General features: G+C 31.1%; 2 protein-coding genes across 2 annotated transcripts; both read left to right on the forward strand.

The window, feature by feature from the left end:
• The first annotated feature begins 290 nt into the window (after window positions 1-290).
• LOC149386500 (GDSL esterase/lipase At1g29670-like) lies at window positions 291-3,516 on the forward strand. The gene is made up of 5 exons (XM_089626523.1): window positions 291-495; window positions 1,420-1,547; window positions 1,658-1,897; window positions 1,976-2,219; window positions 3,289-3,516. Exons 1-5 carry the CDS (start codon window positions 291-293, stop codon window positions 3,507-3,509), a joined length of 1,038 nt encoding a protein of 345 aa, XP_089482649.1. The 3' UTR covers window positions 3,510-3,516.
• A 6,962-nt stretch (window positions 3,517-10,478) lies between these two features.
• LOC149386501 (GDSL esterase/lipase At1g29670-like) lies at window positions 10,479-14,169 on the forward strand. The gene is made up of 5 exons (XM_089625072.1): window positions 10,479-10,763; window positions 11,569-11,699; window positions 12,866-13,105; window positions 13,418-13,667; window positions 13,759-14,169. Exons 1-5 carry the CDS (start codon window positions 10,535-10,537, stop codon window positions 13,980-13,982), a joined length of 1,074 nt encoding a protein of 357 aa, XP_089481198.1. The 5' UTR covers window positions 10,479-10,534; the 3' UTR covers window positions 13,983-14,169.
• The last annotated feature ends 587 nt before the right edge of the window (window positions 14,170-14,756 follow it).

Genomic DNA, 14,756 nt, shown 5'->3' on the forward strand with positions numbered 1-14,756 from the left:
TTATTTATGTATTTATTTTTAAATTAACTCCAATGTTTTTGTAACGCTAAAAAGGAAACTCATTAACCAATATTTCGGTTGGCTTTTTACGTCTTATTTGATACAAATTGGCATACATAACTAACTTATTTACTCATATAAAGTTAGGTTGCAGACCATAAATATATTTTTTTGGGTTTTATAAAAGGCCATTACAGCTATCCATTTTCATAGCCATTTAGATTTCGTTTACCTGCTTTCAGAAAATGGGTAGTGATAAGATCATATATTATGCTTCAGTGGCGCTAATAATGGCATTGGTGCATATAAGGGCGATTAATGGCGATCCGCAAGTACCATGTTTTTATATATTTGGAGACTCTCTGGCCGATCCTGGAAATAACAATTTCCAATTAACGTTCGCCAGATCTAATTATCCTCCTTACGGGATTGATTTCCCTGGTCGTATTGCCACGGGAAGGTTTAGCAACGGCCCTTTAATAGTCGATTATGTTGGTATGTAATGTTTACTTATAAATCCTTATTACTAGTGTACTAACTTTATATATATATATATATATATATATATATATATATATATATATATATATATATATATATATATATACACACACGTAAGCTATTTATGAAATGGCTAGAGAGTACGGTATAATATTTTGGAAAAATGGTATGAAATAACCAATTTAAACTATGATTTTTGCAAAATAGTCATAGTTTCATTAGGTATAGCAAAATAGCCAATTAAGATTACTACGACTAATATTTTTTCAGATCAAAATAATTGCGATTTAATTATGTACATTATATATGCATGCAAAGTCTTCATTCTTTACTTTAGCCGATATTTTAGCTTTAGTAACGTTTTATAGTTGTGTGTACATATATATACAGTGACGGAGCCAGCTAAGGCCCAGGGGGGCTTAAGCTCCCCCATCAATTTTTTTTTTTTTTGCACTTTTTGCCTATTTAAAAAAAAATTATATTTTTTTCCCTTGAAAATTTATACTTTTGACCCAATTTTTATAAAATTTTTACAATCAAGCCCCCCCTGAATTTTTTTTTTCAAATTAGCCCCCCTGATGTGCTTTTCTGGCTCCGTCACTATATATACATATACTATATAATATTATATATGCAGCATACACTTAATCTTATTCTAGGTTTAAAAGCTATTGATCTCATTGAGAGTCACGGTGATGAAGCTAATAATATCTCATTTACTTGAAGCATTGCTAGTAAAATATTGTTAGTAAAATATACATATATCATTCATGCACGCATGCGGCCGTACCAGGCCAATAATAATATATAGATCATTACAGATCAAGCAGCCTTTTCACCATGTCAGTTATTTTTTCAACATTAACATATTATTATTATTATTATTTCAAGTCTAGTTAAGATGTATCATTAATGCAGCTAAACTATTGGGATTCCGGGACTTCATTCCTCCGTTTGCACCTGCGGTGAGCAGTGACGTCATCCTAAACGGCGTTAACTATGCTTCTGGGGCTGGAGGAATTCGCGACGAAACTGGCTTACTACTTGTACTTTAACTTTCATTAATTACTCCCTCTAATTTTTAATTTTATTTTTGTTTATCAAGAGTAACATTTAAATGGAATGATTTAGCTATTATATAATTTCTTTGGCGTAGGGACTTGTATTGAGCATGAATAAGCAGTTGAGAAATCATGAATTAACATTTTCGCGCGTCACGAGCATTCTACGAAGTCCACAGGCGGCCCGGGATTACTTAAACAAGTGCATTTATTACGTCGGAATGGGCAACGAGGATTATGTAAACAACTATTACGTGCCCGGGTCTTTCACGAGCCGCTTGACACCCGAACAATTTGCTCAAGTTCTTATCGATCAATTTCGAGGCCAGCTCAAGGTTTTCACCCACACTCGTATTAGATGCTTTAATGTAATACTATGTAATAGAGTTAATTAACATTTGTTTTTCTTATAGAGATTATATGATTTAGGGGCTAGGAAAGTAGTTTTACCTGGGATTGGACCTCTTGGTTGTTTACCGTATTCAATCTCGAGATTTGGCACGGACGGGTCTCCATGCGTAGAGAGACTAAACAACGCCTCTCAGCTTTTCAACGACAAGCTTGTTAGACTTGTTGATGAATTGAATTCCGATTTCGGCAACGCCAAGTTTATCTACATTAATATTACCGGAATATTCGGAGCTCCTAACTTTCCAGGTAAGGAATCCGACAGCTTTCCTTAAATTGGATAGTACTGAAATTAATTAGTGGCTAATATCTTAATTATTTACCTATATAAAAATACCAAAGCACTCCCATATATGCATATATATGGCTTATTTGAGCTAGTGTTTTTCAAATTAAAAATTTTCGAAGTTTATATCGTCTAATAAATCAAAATTTGGTCATTATTTATAGGGATCGAAATTGGTAAAACATTTTTTTTTAAAAGATCGAAAGAAAGAAAATATAAATGTTATAAAATGAATTGAGTTTGCTTGATAAATTTATATGACTAGATTCAATAATGTATAAAAATTCAAAAAAGAGATGCAAAAACAGACTCACTAATGAAGTATTAGAGGTCAAGGGGTATTTTAGATTAAAATATGCAAAGATATGTCCATTATAGTAATGGGAAAGTCTCTTTTATAATTTAGATAAAATTTTGAGTCTATGCAATACAAACATATTTTTCGTTTCATCGTAACAATTCAATTACTGAACAGATATATATTTCATGATTCGACTCTCTTATCTCGTATAACATTTAAAGGACAATATTCGGATCAAAATATACAAAGATCAGTCTGTTACTGTAATACGAAAGTCTATTTGTCAAATGGGATAAATTATCGACTCTGGGTAACGCAAACAGCTAGAGTTGACACATCGCCTCTAACTTATCTGGTAATCTTGTACAATCGATTCAAAAGTTGACACACCTTCATGTATCTTCCCATTATAGTGACTCCATAACCTTTGGATTAATACGCAACACAAACATAGTTGATTAAAATTAATGAATTTGCAAAATAGTAGAAATTTGTAAAAAAAAGTTGGTGAAACTGTTAAAATTTACAATTACCTAATTTTTTTTATCTTAAACTTTTAAAAGTAATAAAATCACAATATTAAAAATATTTGACAACGTAACTTTGACTATTTACTTAAAATTATTTTTCCTTTATCAACTATTGTTCACCCTTATCTCACGCATGATCTTTTTTTGTGCTATAAACATTATTTGACAGTTATCTTGGTTATTATTAAAAATTTATCGCAGGGTTCACGGTGAAGAATTTGGCGTGTTGCCGGGTAGGTGTTAGCGGACTATGTCTACCATTAGCAACACCTTGCCGGAACAGAAGCTCTTATGTGTTCTATGACAATTTCCATCCAACTACCACCATCAGCGACATCACAGCTCGTCGCTCCTACAACGCACTTTTTCCCAACGATGCTTACCCTCTCGACATCAACCGCCTTGCCCAGCTTCAGCTCTAGTTTCACTATATATATATATATATATATATATATATCATGCAAGTAATTAAACTAGTAAAGTAATTGATCCCGAGCTGTGAGATCAAGTATGCAAAAATATGCCATGATTACTATCTATCTATCATATTATGTATGCGTACGTGCAATACTCGATCGTGAATTAGTATATTATCCCTTTTGCATACGATAGAAACCTGATATGCCGAAAAATTTAATCTAATATATTATATTTGAGAAATTTTATTTTGTAGACTTAATAAGTAGCAAAATATAAAGACTAAACTTGTTACGAGCATTTTATTTCAAATTGGATTGTTATCATATTTTTGGACAAAAATACCCCTCTAAACAATTTTCCCACTTCAGACAGAGGTCGGTATGATTCTAGAGGACACCAAAGTATTTTCCGTTAATCTCAACATTTTCAATATTGTGTTCATTCCTAGGACGGGTAATGTGGTCATAATTTGGCCAAATATCCTCTTCGGGTTAGATCGGAGATTAGTTGGTCTAGGGATTGCCCCACTGTGTACTATGTGTGAAAGTATCATGAGGTTCTATCTCAAAACCAATTGGTAATGAGAGGAGTAACTCATGACCTTTATAAGCTATTGTTAGTTCCCATTCACTTTCGATGTGAGATTCCTAACACGACCTCTCAAGATGACGGCTCTTTGCGTTCGGTCATCTTGGGCCGAATCTCAACGATTAGATCGGATACCCGTTTGGGCTTAATGGGCTCTGATACCATGTGAAAGTATCATGGGGTTCCATCTCAAAACCAATTGGTAATGAGAGGAGTAATTCATGACCTTTATAAGCTCTTATTAATTCTCATTCACTTTCGATGTGGGATTCCTAACACTATGCAAGAGGTCGTAAATGACTAAGTGAGTGTTTTATTGTTTCCGTGTAGTTACGGTCCTCTGTCATTTTAAGCGAGGACTTTAAATTAAATTTTTTGTGGTGCCGTCCACATTTTCTAAAACAAATAGGAATCAAGGGCCAGGGCTTTATATGTTTAATCTGAAGTACCCTTGACGTATTCACCACATAAGTACTAATTGTTTACCTTTTCCAAAAAAAAAAGTACTAATAGTTTAATCTGAATTTAGTTCGACTTTTAAGGTTTTGGATATGTTTCTTGTTTAAATTCGAAGTTATGAAAAAAAAAATCTTAATTTATGTCTTATGCTTTGGGATTTGGGATACGTGTTTCTATTTGCATGTGAATGTGTTAAGGAGAAATTAGCGACATATGAATTTTCAGAAGAACTAGAGTTTGGTTTTTTGCATATCACACATTTTATTTTTAAGGTTATTTTGGTCACTCTAAAAATATTCATGTATCAAAAACAATTAAATTCGTGTTTAGGGACTTTTATTTTATGTAAATATTATGGTTTTCATTTCACAAACCCAAAACTTATTGGTTGAATGTTGAAAACAGATAAGGATTGTGTGCAAAACTAAGAATTTGTTTTATGATATTTTCAGACTTTACGAAAGTAATTAAATTGGTCATTAAGTCAAGTAGTACATTATTGAGATACTAGATACAGAAAAGAAAACGATTATACTCACGTAATTATAATCAGTGTTGGTACGCAAAGTCACCCAACCTATAATATTGCCCTTGTATATATAACCAAACCTATAGTAATCATTAATTCATCAATATCAACTTATTGCACAAAAATCTCCTCCCTATATTTCACAAAGAAACTTATAAAATATTTTCCTTATTTTTTTAACATAGCTTTATCTTTTTATATCATAATTATTTTAAATTTTTGACCAAAATTTTGTAAATTGGCAAAAAAGCTAGTAAATTGGGCAAGAATTTAGCAAAAATGGTCGAAAATTTGTCAATTGCTCGAAATTTTCAAAAATGGTCTAATTATTTTTTAAAATGGTCAAAAACATAAGTAAGGGTAATTTAGTATTTTCATGTGGGTATTTATAAGATTATTCAGATATGTGCAATATAATGTAGCGCAAATCATTTTGACATGGCAATTTCATACTAGAGTAGAAGTCGTGGGTTCAATCCTAACTTACAACAAATGCCCTTAAAAAAAATCATTTTGATACAGGTTACCACCTCTTTTTTTTTTTTTTTGGTCAAATAAGTAGCTTTTATAAACAAGTGCCAAGTTTAAAATTAAGGACTACTCATGGGCAGAAAATATAATTAGGCCAGTTAGTAGATAATTGAAAATTTTTGTTAGATAGTTGTACATTTTTAGGGAGAGAATTAGACTCCCTACTACGTTAAAATTTTAGTCGAATTATCTAAAATATTAAAAAAAAAATAGCTCAAAATAAAGTATGATGCATGCATGCACTATGATATGGAGTCGTAAATATGAATTGGACTATTTCTTTAATTATTTATATAATTTAACTATAACTTCAATTGAGGGTAGGTCATTTGGCTAACTTCATACCGTTTCTTCTTTATTTTACTCAAAATAATTTGTTATAAATTAATTACATTAAAATGATAGAATAAAAAAACAACTTAAAAAAATAGAATGGAAATCAATAACACATAGATTTATTATAAAAATCAAAGATGAGAAAACACAAGGCAGGTGACATGAATTTCACTATTTATTAAAAAAAAATGACGATTATATGTACATAAAAAGGTGACATAATCCTAGATGAAAATTAGAAAATTGTAAGGGTCCGTGTCCCTCGGTCCTTGAGTTAAGTCTTCAAAGAAACTGAACCGATCTAAACGGTTTAAAAAATTAAACCCAACCGGATCAAATAATTAAGAAAAAAAATCAGACTGGACCAAATCTGTTAAAACAATCTGATCCAGTTTAAATCGTTTCAAGTCGTTTTAGACTGTTTAGACCATTTTAGACCGTTAGATCGTCTTTAATTGGACCATTTTAGATCGTTAGATCGTCTTTAATTGGACCATTTTCGTTTGAGCTATTTTTATTTGTATTTATTTAAAAAATAGTAACCGGTCTAGTCCACTTTTGGACCGTTTTAGACACACGCATATATATTAAATACACACCGGTCTGGTTCGGTCTAAACCGCGGTTTAAAATTTTTTGACCGGATGGAACCGCTTAAAAGTACAAACCGGACCGGACCAGACCAGTGAAAATTTAAACCGTTTAAAACTGGACCGTTGATCTAAGAACCAGTGGTCCAATCCGATTTACGATTTCACCGATTTTTCTGCGCCGACCTAGGACTAACTAGTCGTTTAATGTCAAAATTTGAAGGAGAACAAAAATTGTAGAGAGAATTCATGGAAAAATCAAAATTTATTATAATGTTTGAAAGTGTTGAAAAGAAAGCTAGAAAAAAACATCGGAATTTCATTTTCTTTTCCCTCATATTTTTTGCCAGATTCCAAACAGACCCTAACATAATCAAACTTACGATTTCCAATTCAAGAATATAATAGAATACTATCACTCATTACATATTTGATTGGTATGTTTTTTTAAGCGCAGGTTAAATTAACAAAGTAATATCGTTTATTGTATACAAGAATTCATAAAAAGAAGGATTAATTTTACTTTTGCCCCCTGAACTTATAGACAAATCACATACTTTATCCCGCATTTTATTTGGTAACAATCGATACCTTCAACTTTATTAATTTTTTCAAAACTCATCCTTCCGTCAAATATTTAACAGATCTAACTAAAATATTGGGTAAAATCGTAAAAAAAGACATTTTTAATTATTTTAACATTTAATATTAGCATTTACTCAGTCTCTCTCTCTCTCGCTCTCTCTCTCTCTCTCTCTCTACTCTGTTTTACTTTTTTCTCTTTATTCCGCCGATGCGCGAAATAGAGTAAGTTTTGATCATTATTGTTCTTCTCCGAAATCCCAAAAAAAGCAGAGCCTATAATTATCTCTTTTTATCTTTTACAAATATACATGATTAGTGATATTATTTATTATTAATTGGTTTTTATCTGTAATTTTTCACCGAAACAGAGCACAAGAGCTTCGAATTTCCAGGTTTATTTTATTTTATTATTATTTTTTTAAATGGGTTTCAAAACGGGCATAACAAAAAACAAAAATTTGGGGTTTTTATCTGGAACAACTCTATTCGTTATGCACAAACTGTTCAAGTTAGTTCCAGATATAACGATTTTGCACACATCTCTCTCGTTTTAAGTAACATTAACAAAAAACAAAAAAAGTAAACAAAAAAATGGTTTCAACATGAAAAAGTCAGAACATAGAATTCCATGTAACAACATCACGAGCTATACTCCATCTTCTTCATTATTTCCAAAGCTTCTTCAATCAGACCCTTTTGAAAACCCCAATATAATAACATTCCAAGGAAAAGATAAACAAAGTTCAGATACAAAATTTCAATTAACTTCAGATAAGCAAACTTAATTGAATCATTTCACGGGATTTTTTTTTAGCACAAATCTTCTAGGTACAAGATTGATATCTGCAATCCAACAGTACGATAGAAATTGAATACTAGAGCAATTTGCAGAAGAAAAAAAAAAATTGGGATTCGCAGGCCATGCTCTGTTTTTTTTTTTTTTTTTTGTTCTTTGATTTGGTCTCTGATCTTGGATTCGCAGGCCAGCAAAATATGTGTTCGAGGACGTGGACCTGAGCCAGCGGCGGTGGGGCCCGCGACGAGCTGGCGTCGGAGTGAGAGTGAACGACTATGACGAGCCCGCGGCGAATAGCAACCACGATCCGCGTGTTTCTTCTAAACCCAGACATAAGCCCAAATCCACCCGGAGAACTTAGCTAGCTTACTGTGTGTATGTATCTATGTATATTATATACACACAATGTCCCAGCTACGTAGTTTGCTACTACTCGTCTGGTTGCTGTTATTACTTTTTTACGCACCATACGTGTGATACGAAGCAGGTGGAGAGAGAGAGAGAGAGAGAGAGAGAGAGAGAGAGAGAGAGAGAGAGAGAGAGAGAGAGAGAGAGAGAGAGAGAGAGAGAGAGAGAGAGAGAGAGAGAGAGAGCTAATATTAAATGTTAAAAAAATTAAAAATGTCTTTTTTTTACGATTTTACCCAATATTTTAGTTAGATCTGTTAAATATTTGAGAAGGATGAGTTTTGAAAAAATTAATAAAGTTGAAGGTAATGATTGTTACAAAACAAAAGACGAGATAAAGTCTGTGCTTTGTCTATAAGTTCAGGGGGCAAAAGTAAAATTATTCCTAAAAAGAATTATTCGTAAGTACAGTATTTAGATACTTGACACGTATACGATATAAGCTAGCGAAGGTTAATTAAGATCAGTGCTAGCATTCAAAAGTACCCAACCTACTGTTCCCTATTTTGTAACAAAACCTACCCAGCTATATAGATACCCAGAAACTCGGCCATTATTAATGTTTATTGCGCAAGAGTCTCTAGTCTATTTTTGTAAATAAGAACAGTAGTCTGATATAGAAGATAAATTGATTTCTGGCTTATAATAATATATCATTTAAGGATTGAAAAACTGATACATTGATACATAAACTTTTTAAGTTAACGTACGTTTATAAAAGGAAAAATAAAGATTATTTTACAAAATCAAAGAATAACATATTTACTTATAACAGAGAAGTCAAGAAAAACCACGGATGAGGAAAATTTCACAATGATACTAAATCAAAATAGATTACGAAATAATGTTATACATTGCATTTTCATGTAAGCTCATATAAATTATTATTCTGACGTATTATTTAGACAATTAAGAGCAGTGTTAGTATTCAAAGCACCCAGCCAATAACGTTGACCCTGATACATAACCAAACCTATACAGCTATTCACAAGCTTAATTTATGGCATAAAAATCTCTTTCCTATCTTTGTATAGGTACTAAGTTTCTGCTAGCCAGTAGAAATTAAATAAAAATAAAAACTCTAATAGAATATTAACTGAGACTTCAGGTTTACAATAATATATCATATTTAAGGATTATAAAAAGCCTTAAACGCTGACTCATAAACTTTTCAAGTTATCGTTCATGGTTTGTACTTTATATAGACTTTGTAGTTCCGACAAACTCTTAATTATCTACTTCAGGTAAATTAATGCTGTTCAAATTGTTATCATGATGCTCGTGCTCCAGAAGTCAACTAGGTACCTAACTCTTCAAAATTAAACGTTCATATTTATCCATACAAGAAAATCTCCAAGTGAGTTATATAAAAGACTTAATAAAGACCACTAATATTAGGAAGAAGAAAAAAATAATTATGAATATATTTAGAGTGTTTATGTTTCGATGGAAAAAATGGCACTAATTGCCTCGAATTCTATAGATGTATAGTTTTATAAACATAATAATAAAATTGTTATATACTGATTTTTCGTTAATTGTAAGTAAATAGTCATACATTTTATTAACATGACCAGATTTACGTATATACCCAAATGTACATAATGCACAAATATATATACATAACATTCAAATTGTTCACATGATGATACATCATCTGAAATATATGTCATATGTTTTCGTCCACATGGAAATATTTGAATTTTATTTTATCATAAAAAAATGATAAGTACTGGATCACACAAACACAAACAAAATAATACAGAAATAGTAAGTAAACTAGTCTTTCCAAGTAAAATTTATGTTATAGGTTTGCGTTCTAGGAGTCCTTGTCCGACTGGAGATTCACGACCAAATAAAATATATTTTACATGCTTGGGTATGTTCATATATGGTTACGTATGGATGAACATAAACCAAATAGCAAGATAAAATAATTTAGTTTGGTTCATAATCTATGTATGCTGCCGAATGCCACAAACGTTTAGAACGTGCCGAATAAAATGAAGAAAATTTCAAAACGAAAATGTTAGGCTGATATTATATTTACCTGGTTGGCTACTTGGCCTGCCTAGCTAGTAGATAGATAATAAATGTTAGTTTATCTGCTTATAAAAGACTGCTCATGGATCCTAGGTTTTCTCACACTTCAATAATCATATATACTTCAGTCCATTTTCATTATATACGTACCTGAAATCTGAAAATGAACGGCTTGGCAATATGTTATACAACATTGGTTTTAATGATATTCGCAAAACTATCCGGTGTTAAGGGTGATCCACAAGTACCATGTTTTTTCGTATTCGGCGACTCTATTTCCGATCCAGGAAATAACGTTGCCCGTGTTGCTTATAGCCCATATGGAATTGATTTCCCTGGGGGAGTTGCCACCGGAAGGTTTAACAACGGTCTAACAACAGTTGATTATCTTGGTACGTAACATTATTTTCTCCCACTAATTTTAATTTGTAACCGTATCTTTAGGACAACAGATTTTCTTGTTATCTTACGATACCATACTTAGTTTCACTCAGATTGTTAGTGTTATCATGTCCTTTTTCTCTAGATCTTCATGACACCGATTTTTTTCAATATTTTTGACCTTTTGGGGAAGTTCGATTTTGAATCTAGTTTCTTAAGTTTGTTACAATCAACTATCAATATGCTGTTTAATATTTGGTCATCACAAAACACGCTTCAAATTTAATTTATTTTTTAATTAAGTAATTTACTGCGGGTTCGATGGGAAATAGACTAAGGGAATAACTAACCGCAACAAATTTTTGTTATTTAATATTAATACATTAAATATATATAAATAAAAACTTAACATATTAATATTAATGGAATTTGGCATATATATATATATAGATATTATGTAAAATATTCTTTGAATAAATAAGCAATATTAAGTTTTTTCAAAATTTAGTCTGAAATTTGATAACTGCAATAATTACTATATATGTTCACCCACGATTTACACAATAATTACAAGGTAATAAAATAAAACATATAAAAAGAAAGATTATATATGACTTTAACTCGATCTATTATACACACACACACACACACACACACACACACACACACACACATATATATATATATATATATATATATATATATATATATATATATAATTGAGGTACCCATTTATATGCTTGTAAAAAATTTAACATTATTATTATTATTATCAAATATATTAAAGTTGATAATTAACAAACATATAATATGCAGCTAGAGCATTTGGATTCAGTGGCTTCGTTCCACCATTCAGAACAGCTGCTGGGACAAACGACATCCTCAAAGGCGTAAACTACGCTTCTGGAGGTGGCGGAATTTTGGACGACACAAACATAATATCCTTGGTACTTAATTTATAACTCATTTACTACTCTCTCCAGCCAATTAGTTATAGCACAATGTATTAACTTGTATTTAGTATTTACTAATCTATCATACGATCTCTAGAATATTTAAAAAGGAGGCAAGTGCCTAACATATATTGCTGTAATTTTTTTTTAAAGGAATATCTCTCTTCTCATTCGAATATTTTGTTTCATTTCGAGAATAGCGCTCATTTTATAGTTTTTTTTTCTTATTGTTTACACCTCTATTTTGAAATTTTTAGCTTTTTACAATCTACCGTTTCATTTCATTTTTATTAGTGGTTTATAGTTTCATTTAAAATAACGGAAAAAAAATCTGAGAATGAAAAAAATTGAGTTAGTTATGAAATATTTAAAAAAAAATCAGGTATTCAGAGAGTCAATATCTTCAAATGATATATGTGTAAAGTTTCTCTGATAAGCAATTTATTTAAGACCACGGCCTAAGGTATCAAAAAGAAATCTAACTAAATTTGTTTTTACCCCTCTATTTAGGAGATTAAACTTTTAAACACACTATCATACGTAATTTCCACGAAATAATTAAATTTTGGTTAGGCCTCAAAAATTATAGAGCCGACCTTTGTACCTATTTTACAAGTAATGAATGATCTAACTTTGAATCCATATATTGATTATACAAAATAAATTCTAATTTAACAACTCTCTAATGTTTTTTTTTTATATAGTTTTTATAGATAAAAGTATGTTTGTATACATGCGCTTATACTGAATTTTACTATGGAAATATATTATAATGATATTTCTTACACAATCATGAGTGATGCATTTGAAAATGAACAGAGATTTATAAAATATAACGTTATATATGTATTTTTGGGAAACAAATGTATACAAAATACCCATTTCAAACTGATTAATAAAAAAAAAAAATCAAAGTTTTAAATTTTAGCAAAATAGTCTAAGTTATACTGTTTAAATTTTGTTGACACATTCGAAGAATTGAACAATTTTCCAATTTCAAAAAAATTATTGATAGAGTAAAAAAGACTTAATAATACCTGGTCCTTACACAATTTTGTAATTTTTTTTTTTTAATTTTAGAAAAACCTTTGCTTGTTTTTTTACAAATTTAATAATTTCTATAGCGTATTTAAAATAGCACCTCTTTATTTTGGGCGCAGGGAGTTGCGTTGAGCATAGATAAACAATTGAGAAATCATGAAGTAATAGTGTCGCGCATAGCAAACTTTCTACAAAGTCCACAGGCTGCCCGGAATTACTTAAACAAGTGCATATTTCACTTCACAATTGGAAGCAATGATTATTTTTACAAGTATGGTGTGCCCATTTCCCCAACAAACCTCGTCACACCTGAGCGATTCGCTCAAAATCTCATCGACAAATTCAGAAGCCAACTCAAGGTATAATTTTATTACTATTAAGCGTACCCCCTTCTTCTTTTTTCCCTACTATTCAATTATTTGTAATTAAAAAATATAACGGACTAGACCACTTGAAGCGTTAACATTGCTATTTAGCCAACGTTTCAAATGTTTTTCAGATATACCAATGAATCTGATGAGATAAAATTAATTTCTGTAATATTTTGGATATATGTATGTCGTTAATTTATATTAACGACTACCTTGTACATTAATAGAACGATTGGCTATTTATCAAAATTTAAGTTTGCATGTAGTTAGCTACATAACCCTATAATTTTTTTTTTGTAGGAATTATATGATTTAGGTGCTAGGAAAATAGCTCTTGCGGGGATTCCACCCGTTGGTTGTGCACCGATTTCAATCAATTTATTCGGTACAAATGGGTCTCCGTCGGGGTGCGTAGACAGATTCAACTCCGAATCTCAAATCTACAACAACAAACTCGTCGCTCTTGTCGATGAATTCAATTCCAACTTCTCAAACGCCAAGTTTATCTATTTGAATTATTCTGGATTAGCTTTCGAGGGGATTAATACCGGTAAATAAAAAATAGAAACTTGGCACCATGAAATAGTTTCACTCCCCTTCTTTTCATCATTATTAACATGTAGTAAAATGAGTTACTGCAGGAATATTCAGGGTTACAAGAGAGGCATGTTGCAAGGTAAGAGTGGCCGGGGTATGCTTTCCACTATTACCACCATGCCGGAATAGAACCGAATATCTGTTCTGGGACAGTTTCCATCCATCTCAGCAAGCCAATAAGATATTGTCCGAGCGGACCTACAACTCGGCTCTTCCAACCGACACTTACCCTATCGACATCAATCGTCTCGCCCAGCTACCCCTCTAGCTCTACTTTATAATACTATAAAATATATCATACAGGCATGTATGCTTTACTTCTCATTAAATAAGTGATATCCTTAGTTGTTGTGATCGAAGAACAATGTTATATGTGATGATAATATATATAAATATAAATATATATATATATATATATATATATATATATATGGACAATGTTATATGTGATGATAATATAAATATATAACACTTGATCAAAACTGGTAAATTTTTGTGATATTTTCCTTTTTTTTTTTTTTTTTTTTTTACTTATATGTTCCACTTCAGCAGAAGCCGCAATCTCATGCAATTGAACATTTATAATTGCGCAACATCGCTTTCTTTGGTCTCGAGCTCAGCCTACAATATTATTATTGTGATTTCTAACTATCGAAACTGTACGAAATAGCCAAATAACTGTTCTCAATTAAAATTATAGTCCCACTACAACAAAAAGTCACGGCTGTTGTTAGGAATATCGCGGCTATATATGTTGGGGCCGTTTCTGATATTTGTTGTAGTCAGCTATTCAAATAGTAATGTGCATGTATCTTACTTTAATTTGGTCTATTTTATTAATTTTTAGATAATTCAGTTAGAATTTTAAGGTAAGCGTTTATATTTTTCAGTATGATATCTAAATCATATTTATACAAATACAACTCTCATATCTTATTGTTTAGTTGAACATGAATGAATTAATTATATATATAATTAATTGCATTCTACACAAATAATATGTACCGATAAATGGTACACAAATAATATGCACCAATAAATG

This window comes from Urtica dioica, chromosome 9 (assembly GCF_054948205.1).
Source record: "Urtica dioica subsp. dioica isolate 48M chromosome 9, U.dioica_male_clone48M_v1_H2, whole genome shotgun sequence".
In the NCBI taxonomy this organism is placed as follows: domain Eukaryota; kingdom Viridiplantae; phylum Streptophyta; class Magnoliopsida; order Rosales; family Urticaceae; genus Urtica; species Urtica dioica.

Excerpts from the sequence above, each read along its gene's own strand:
- LOC149386501 (XM_089625072.1), top strand. The coding sequence starts at position 10,535 with ATGAACGGCTTGGCAATATGTTATACAACATTGGTTTTAATGATATTC. Across the intron at positions 11,700-12,865 it reads ACACAAACATAATATCCTTG|GGAGTTGCGTTGAGCATAGA; the intron begins GTACTTAATTTA and ends TTTTGGGCGCAG. Across the intron at positions 13,106-13,417 it reads AATTCAGAAGCCAACTCAAG|GAATTATATGATTTAGGTGC; the intron begins GTATAATTTTAT and ends TTTTTTTTGTAG.
- LOC149386500 (XM_089626523.1), top strand. The coding sequence starts at position 291 with ATGGCATTGGTGCATATAAGGGCGATTAATGGCGATCCGCAAGTACCA. Across the intron at positions 496-1,419 it reads TTTAATAGTCGATTATGTTG|CTAAACTATTGGGATTCCGG; the intron begins GTATGTAATGTT and ends TCATTAATGCAG. Across the intron at positions 1,548-1,657 it reads ACGAAACTGGCTTACTACTT|GGACTTGTATTGAGCATGAA; the intron begins GTACTTTAACTT and ends TCTTTGGCGTAG.